This window comes from Herpailurus yagouaroundi, unplaced genomic scaffold (assembly GCF_014898765.1).
Source record: "Herpailurus yagouaroundi ecotype Mexico unplaced genomic scaffold, PumYag 196, whole genome shotgun sequence".
NCBI classification, from domain to species: Eukaryota; Metazoa; Chordata; class Mammalia; order Carnivora; family Felidae; genus Herpailurus; species Herpailurus yagouaroundi.
This window is the reverse complement of record NW_024412427.1, coordinates 12778379-12785979: the sequence shown is the minus strand read 5'-3', so window position 1 is coordinate 12785979 and position 7601 is coordinate 12778379. Positions and strand designations below refer to the sequence as shown.

General features: G+C 45.4%; 1 protein-coding gene across 2 annotated transcripts in view; it reads right to left on the bottom strand.

Annotated features, from left to right (window-relative positions):
* Positions 1–3141: 3141 nt before the first annotated feature.
* COMMD7 (COMM domain containing 7) overlaps positions 3142–7601 on the bottom strand; it is a 20353-nt gene continuing 15893 nt past the window's right edge. Inside the window, exons 4-9 of one of the 2 annotated variants that reach the window (XM_040447355.1) lie at positions 6051–6107; positions 5928–5965; positions 5196–5286; positions 4836–4885; positions 4409–4484; positions 3142–3887 (exon numbers count right to left, since the gene is read on the bottom strand). In XM_040447355.1, coding sequence (XP_040303289.1) covers positions 3811–3887; positions 4409–4484; positions 4836–4885; positions 5196–5286; positions 5928–5965; positions 6051–6107 — 389 coding nt within the window. In that variant the 3' untranslated portion in view covers positions 3142–3810. The remainder of the gene's footprint in view (positions 3888–4408; positions 4485–4835; positions 4886–5195; positions 5287–5927; positions 5966–6050; positions 6108–7601) is intronic. The other variant, XM_040447356.1, reaches the window with a different exon arrangement.

Below are 7601 nucleotides of genomic sequence, written 5' to 3'. Positions count from 1 at the left end.
CCAACCAACTGAGCAACCCAGGCACCCCGGGGAAGTATTTTTTTAATGTTAACTTATTTATGGGGGTAGGGGGTTACAGAGAGAGGGAGAGAGAGAATCGCAGAGCCCAAGCTGAAATCAAGAGCCAGATGCCCAACCGAGCCACCCAGGTGCCCCCTGTAGTGGAAGTGTTGGCGGAGACCAATTATGGCCTGGAGACGTCAGAGGAGGTCCTCTGAAGTGCCCTGGATGCTACATCTCGAAGCATTGGCAAGCACTGTGGGCCCAAGGGGAAAAGAGGCAGATGGCTTCATGGCTTGTCAGCTGTCAGTAGGCTGGTAGACCGGACACTCCTATACGGGACACATGCCAGGAGGCAAGGGGGATGGAGGGATGGAAGATATAGGCAGGACCAGACTGTGGGGGGTTGGTGTGCTAAGGAGTTTGGACTTTCCCCTGGATACCATGCAGAGTCACAAGCATTTGGATCTGTCTACTGACATGAGACTTGCCCACAAGAATGCTCACACAGGAAACAGGCCAGATAGCAGAAGCTGTGAGGTTGAAGCCTGGGGTGGGGCCATCAGGAAGCCACTGTTGCGATCCAGGTGGGGCCGGAAGGCTTGAATTGGGCAGGGCCAAGGAGTTCCTTGGTCAGAATCTGTCCAGTGGCCAGCTGGGTGCAACCATTACGGAGTATCCTGACTGAGACCAGCACTTGCCAGGCTGAATCCCCTTCACGTCTCTCAGGATTGCATTTCTGAACCAAGCAGGACACCCATGGCTCACAGGGCTCACCTTTAGCCAGTGACCAGTTTCAGTCTCTAGGACTCCACTTCCCCATTTGTAAATATGAGTGGATTTAACTAGATTGTATGTACATTTAGGGTGTCTTCCTGTTCTGACATTCTGTGAATTCTTTTTACGTTAGATTTTCATGGTTTCAGGCATATGAGGCCCCCAGAAATCTCACAGACACATTTGGACATTGTCCAAAGGCACCAATTTGCCCTTCTTTGGTATTTGTAAGATTAATTTGGTAATCTTGCATACATTGGAACAATCTCTATATGTCAGTTTGGCACCGTAATGGTTAATTTTATGTATTAACTTGGCTGGCCTCCTAGGGCCAAATATTTGGTCAAATATTATTCTGAATGTTTCTGTGAAACTTTTTTTTTTTTAATGAGATTAACATTTAAATTGGTGGACTTTTATATGAGAGTAAAGCAGATTCTCCTCCATAGTGTGGATGGGCCTCATCCAATCAGTTGAAGGCCTTAATAGAACAAAGACTGATTCCCCAGGGGTGCCTGGGTTGCTCAGTAGGTACAGCGTGACTTTGGCTCAGGTCATGATCTTGTGGTTTGTGGGTTTGAGCCCTGCATCGGGCTCTGTGCTTACAGCTCAGAGCCTGGACCCTGCTTCAAATTCTGTCTCCCTCTCTCTCTGCCCCTCCTCTGCTCATGCTCTCTCTCAAAAATAAATAAACATTAAAAAAAAGAAAGAAAAAAAAAAGACGGATATCCCTACCTCCCCCAGCAAGAAGAAATTCTTCCAGCCTATCCCGCAGATTTTATTTTTTACTTTATATATTTTTAAAGTTTATTTATTTTTCTAGTAATCTCTACACCTAATGTGGGGCTCGAACTCACGACCCCAAGGTCAAGGGTCTCGTGCTCTTCCAACTGAGCCACCCAGATACCCCTATCCTGCAGACTTTACCAAATCTCCACAGTCATGTGAGCCAATCCTTGAAAGTCAATCAATCTGTCTGTCTACGGTTCTGTGAATATGCTACAGCCACAGGAAAGAATGCACTTTATATACTGACATGGAAAGTTCTCCAAGATATATTAAGGATATAATCTCCTTATATATATCTCCAAGATATATTAAGGATAGTACATATAGTGTATAATCATCTGTATATAAAACAAAAAGAGCAAACATTTAAATTCTCATTGGTTATATGTTGGGGAAAAACCCTCTGGAAGGATACTTAAGAAACTAACAGCATGGGGCGCCTGGGTGGCTCAGCTGGTTAAGTTGATGTCCGACATCGGCTTAGGTCACGATCTCACGGCTCTGCGCTGACAGCTCAGAGCCTGCTTCAGATTCTGTGTCTCCCTCTCTCTCTGCCCCTCCCCAACTCGTTTGTGTTCTCTCTGTCTTTCTCTCTCAAAAATAAAATAAAACATAAAAAAAATTAAAAACAAAAAAGAAACTAACAGCAGGGATTATCTGTTGGAGGAGAGTAGTAGGGAAACTGAGTAAATGGGATAAGGCAGAAGAACTTTTTGTTTTATTCCTTTTCATACTCTTTGATAAATGCACATATTCTTTGACCCAGCAATTCCACATCCATTTGTTTACCTTATAAATACACTTCCACACATGCAAAATGACATACCTACAAAAATATTCAGATGCAGCATCATTAATATGAGAAAAAGAATGGAACCAACCTAAACACCTACCAGCAGGAAACCAGTTAAATAAATCATCCATGTGAAGAAACATGGTGCATTTGTTACAGAGGACTGCTCTCTCTGTTCTGATGTGGAACGATTTCCAGGGTAAGTAGAAAACAAAGCAAGACGCAGGATGCCGTGTGTACTTCCCACTTGTGTGGGAAGAAAATCAGACCCTATGCCTGTGTACTTGCAAACGCAAGAAAAGAGTCCAGAAGGGCACAGAATAAACTGTAACAGTGGTTACCTCTGGGGAAAGGCACCAGGGAACTAGGGAATGGGCGTGAGGCACAAATTACTTCACAATGTACCTTCTGAACCACGGGCACGTATTATCTACTCACAACGCAGAGGACTAACCACTACACGATCACGGCCATGTATCATCTATGCTCAATTTAAAAAATTCCCGAGGAGGAGGGATGAGGCAGGAGGGGAGAAATCACATACGAGGTGGGGGCCCAGAGTCAGGGGAACACAAAGCATTCGTACGCTACGATCTTTGTCATGTTTTTAACCTGAATCTCCCCTGAACTGCTCTTACAGATTCCAACTTTGGACGACAGTTTCACAGAAGACGCAGGGCCTTCCCCAAAACCGGGAAAATAAGCGTTGCAGATTAGAGCAACAGTGTTCTGCGAGGCAGATGACTCTTTCATCCATGCACAGAGACAACTGGATTCACACCTTTTCTTCAGAACCTTTTTTATTCAACATCTAACCAACAGAGAAGGTCAGCCTGAACCAAAACAAGCTAAAATAGCCTCAGTACAACACAACAGGGCACAACCCGAAACGAGGACAGAGGTTGGCCTCGGTTCTTTTCTGAGCAAACGAAGCAAGTATTTACACACAGGTGCCCCGTTCAAAACTGATTAGCCATGCACCACCACCACCGCCACCACCACCGAGGCAGGGCGCGCACAGATTGCTGGGGCTCCCCACGTGTGTCAGCCATCGAGTCTGCCTCTTCCTCAGCCATAAATAAGCCCTTGCTTTTTGGAGGGGAGGGTGATCAGCGGGCATCTTGAGTGATGGCACCATCTGTTTACTCTGAAACTTTGATGGGGAAGTGACAACTTATTTCCTCCCCTGAATCTGAGAAGCAATAGCCTGTCTGAATACCTAAAAAGTGTCCTGGGAGATATAGGTGCTGGAGGTTCCCTTCACAAAGGATTCACAGAGTAATCGTGTAGGGCTCTTTAAGTACTTAATCCTGTTGTTTTCCAGAAACCTTTGCACCTGGGCTCCCGAGAAGCAAGCAGGGCTGTTATCAGCACCCCACAGGCCTGTGGGTGAGGCGCCTCTCAGAGCAGCCACCCATGGAAGGGGAGGGGGCAGGGAAGGGGGCCAGACATCAGCTGAAACACTCCATGCTGGCTCTGACCCGCTCCATCTCGTGCAGGAAGCTGTAGAACTGGGGCAAGGTTAATTCTGGGGAGAGAAAATTCAGCTTCAGGTACATGTTTCCAACTCCACAGAATCATCCGAGAAAATGAATTTCCACCGAAAGTTTTTTCTGTTTCTTTTTTGACTTAGTACATCTAAGCAGCTCTTGATGGGTAATTGACCATAATAAAGAACGGAGAGCCTTGAGCAGAGAAGGGTTCTCTGGGCTCCATACAGAATTTAAAAGCGGCCTAACTCCACAGCACAAAGAGATGAAAGGACATTAGTCAGGACGCTCAACGCGACTTCTGCAGCAAGGGCTGCTTGCTCTTCAGTCTTGCCGTCCCTTCTCCCTGCGCTTTCCCTTTTTCAAAGAGGCCCTTCAACTGTGGGGTCTCCAACCTGCCGACGGCTTATTATTTACGAGAGGAGAGGCAGCGGAGTGGCTCCTCCACAGCTCGGTTATGACTTTGTGCTAGAAGAAATGATTTGTGGTGCTTCACAAGCCCACAGACTGAGGAGAACGCGGGAAGAGTGAAAAGGCTCAAATGGGAATTCGGACTCACCTATGTACAAGTTTTCAGTTTGATTTCCTTTCTTAACCACCAACTTTAACTGATTAAAAAAAGAAGAAATAAAAAGCTGAAATTAAAATGATGACAACTGGGCAAAGAAATTCTTGAAATCCTTCCACTTAAATATCAAAGCATCCAGCTTCGGACTTGAGAGTAGGACGGGAGCGGTCTGGGCGTCTATCACTGAAACTTCTAACAATTTGCATGATTACAGAACAATCGAGCTTTTAAGAACAATGTTAGGATCCTATTAATCCGAGAGTAGGCGTGTCAGTGGCCACATTTTTGGCTGACAATACTGCTCGGAGATACACAGGACCTCCACATCCAAACTGGGTATTAAAAAAAATCCAATGTCGATTTTATAATTATTAACCAAGTCAAAAATCTACCCATTTTCACAGATCAGGAAACTTACTTGTAAAAAAATACTTCCCACTTTTTCCAGTTCACTGCTCCCGGATGTCACTGTGACACAAAAGAGAAAAGTAATAAGTGATGGGTTGACAACGGACTCTGAACACCCCAATCTTGCAGGCTGTCCAGCAGAAGCCGTGTGGGGACGAGTATGAGGACAGCAAAATGTGCTCTTCAGGAAGTCAACTTACTGAGAGCCATGGATAGAAACAGATGCCCAGTGGCAGTACAGAGCAGCCGCTGCTGGCCCCAATCGTCTTTGAGGACTGAGGACCTGTCCTCCCCCTGGAAGCTATCTGAAAGCCTCTGCACCCCCGCCCTACATCCCCCAAATGACCCAGGACTGGCTCTAACTAGTTACCTCCAAATTTCCACTCCATATCTATAAGCTGGTTAATCATCAGAGTCTGTCCTATGGCCCATCGAGCAAGGGTGGGGGCATTCTGCTTCCACTGAAAAAAAGCAAAAAGCCAAAGTCATAACAATGGGGAAAAATCCCCCTTCTTCATTCTGCCCCCAACACGGCAATGTATTTATGTATACAGACAAGGCGAAGAATGCAGAACTAAGGGCCTGGCCTATCGGCACAGATCTGGGGGATGTGGGAAGCAAAGAGGGGCAGAAGACAATATAAATGTTTTTCTTCTTTTAATGTTTTATTTACTTTTGAGAGGCAGAGGGGGACAGAGGATCCAAAGCAGGCTCCATGCTGACAGGAGAGAGCCGACACAGGGCTCGAACTCACCAACCACGAGATCATGACCTGAGCTGAAGTCGGAAACTCAACCAACTGAGCCACCCAGGTGCCCCTAAATGTTTTCTTTCATTCCAAGATTTGTTCCAAATTGGAACAAAAACTGTATGACAATTAAAGTCAGACAAATCAGAGGCAAAAAATTAGAGATGCACCAAATAGTGCCGTTTAAATGCTGTATGTATGTTATTTGCATGAAATCAAATGAAAACCAGTAAGCTGGGGAAATAACACATAATGATGCGTGGTTTCTCCTTAGTCAGCATTTCTCATTTGTTTCTATTCATGAAATAAAAGCAAACAATCTTAATTAACCTTGATTAAGAGGAATTATGATACCTTTTCAGAAAAGTAAGTGGCTTTCTCCTCACTAAGACCTATAAGAGAAGAGAAGGAGATTTTAACATCATAAAGAGCCACTGGGCCTGTCACCCTGAGCAACCTCCCTCGGTGATGACCTACCCAGAGTTATGAAATCAGCCCGGACCTGATCAGCTGTGAGACTCTTCTTCAAGGCACCTGGGAAACAGGGGAGAAAGCAGTTAAAAAGGACAAATCAGTAATCAATTGGCAGTAGGCATCAACGGGCAAAAGGGATACACAAAGATGTGGCCGGTTCCAGGAAGATCTCAACCCAGCTGCAGAAGATGCAGAAAGGAAATGACTGGAGAACGTGACAGCAGGTTCTATTTATTGTACAACACGGGTGTTCACCCCTCCAGAAAGTACGAAGGAAGCTAGAGACAACAGAAAGGACTTTATGGACTTGGGGCTGGGGGGTCCCTGATCAGAGGCAAGAGTAAGGCCTCATATTCCTGGGGCAACATTGGGGAGCTCGACGTCAGGCTGGGCGTAAGGGCAACAGCCTAGAACTGTGCTGGGCAATACGTAACCATAAAGATGTGTGGCTATTTAAAGTTTCTTTCTTTCTTTCTCCCAGCACCCTCTTAGGTTTTAATTAATTAAAACTAAACAAAATTTAAAATTCTGTTCCTCAGTTGCACTAGCTGTTCTGAGTCCTCGACAGCCACATGGGTTCAGTGGCCATGGTACTGGACAGCACAGATCAGAGACCATCTCCATCTACCTAGATAGTTGCACTGGCCAGCGCTGCCATAGAGAACCTGCTTTCAGGACGTAAACCAAGATGGACTAAACAGTTGGGCCTCTATGATTCACAGGTTACTTCCAGAGGGGCCAGGCAAAGCTCCTCACAAGCCCTGCGATCACTCCCCTGTGGGGGCTGCTTTGTTCTGCTTGCAAGCTCCAATTCCTGAAAACAAAGTGTCGCCAGCAACCTGGGCTTCTCAGTGTTTAACCTCAGACTACAGCCTAGAGTCACAATTTGGAAACCACTTTAAAATTTTCCACTTCTTAGTCTTCCAGAAGATGACTAATTAAAGAATAAGAAGATATCCACCACCATCCAGGGAGGGCCCTGAAGTAATACCCTAAACCCAACTCCCCACCCCCATCTCACTCCAGAAAAACAATCCTAAAGCCTGTCCGCTGCAAAATAAACCATGTAAACAAAGGGAGGAAATCTTTTATCGTCAAAATCAGACTGAGCAAGGAAGCCATAGGGAAATAAAAAAGGCAAGACACCAGGAAACCCTGGCCATAAAGGCCCTAGAAAAAGGCCACTTCCTAGCCAATTCAATTAATTCATAACTACCACATGTACAGCCCCTTAGTGTATACCTAGCTCAAATCCAATATTTTGCTTGATGATCCCAAGGTAGTCTGAAGTGGGGGATTGCTATCGAAGCCTTTAATTTACCAGGAAAACTAAAGATCAGAAAGATTAAGCTTTGGGGGAGAAAATCTGGCAAAGGCACATAGTCAACAACTGCACTGCCAAGAAGTCACCCAACCGATACACTCCCGAAAGTGCACTGAAATACACGTGTGGCAGCGGCCGGCCACCTCTAGAACCCCTAAGCTCTTCTCTCCCTTGCTCACTCAGCTTTTTCTTTTTTTTTTTTTTTTTTAATTTTTTTTTTCAACGTTTAT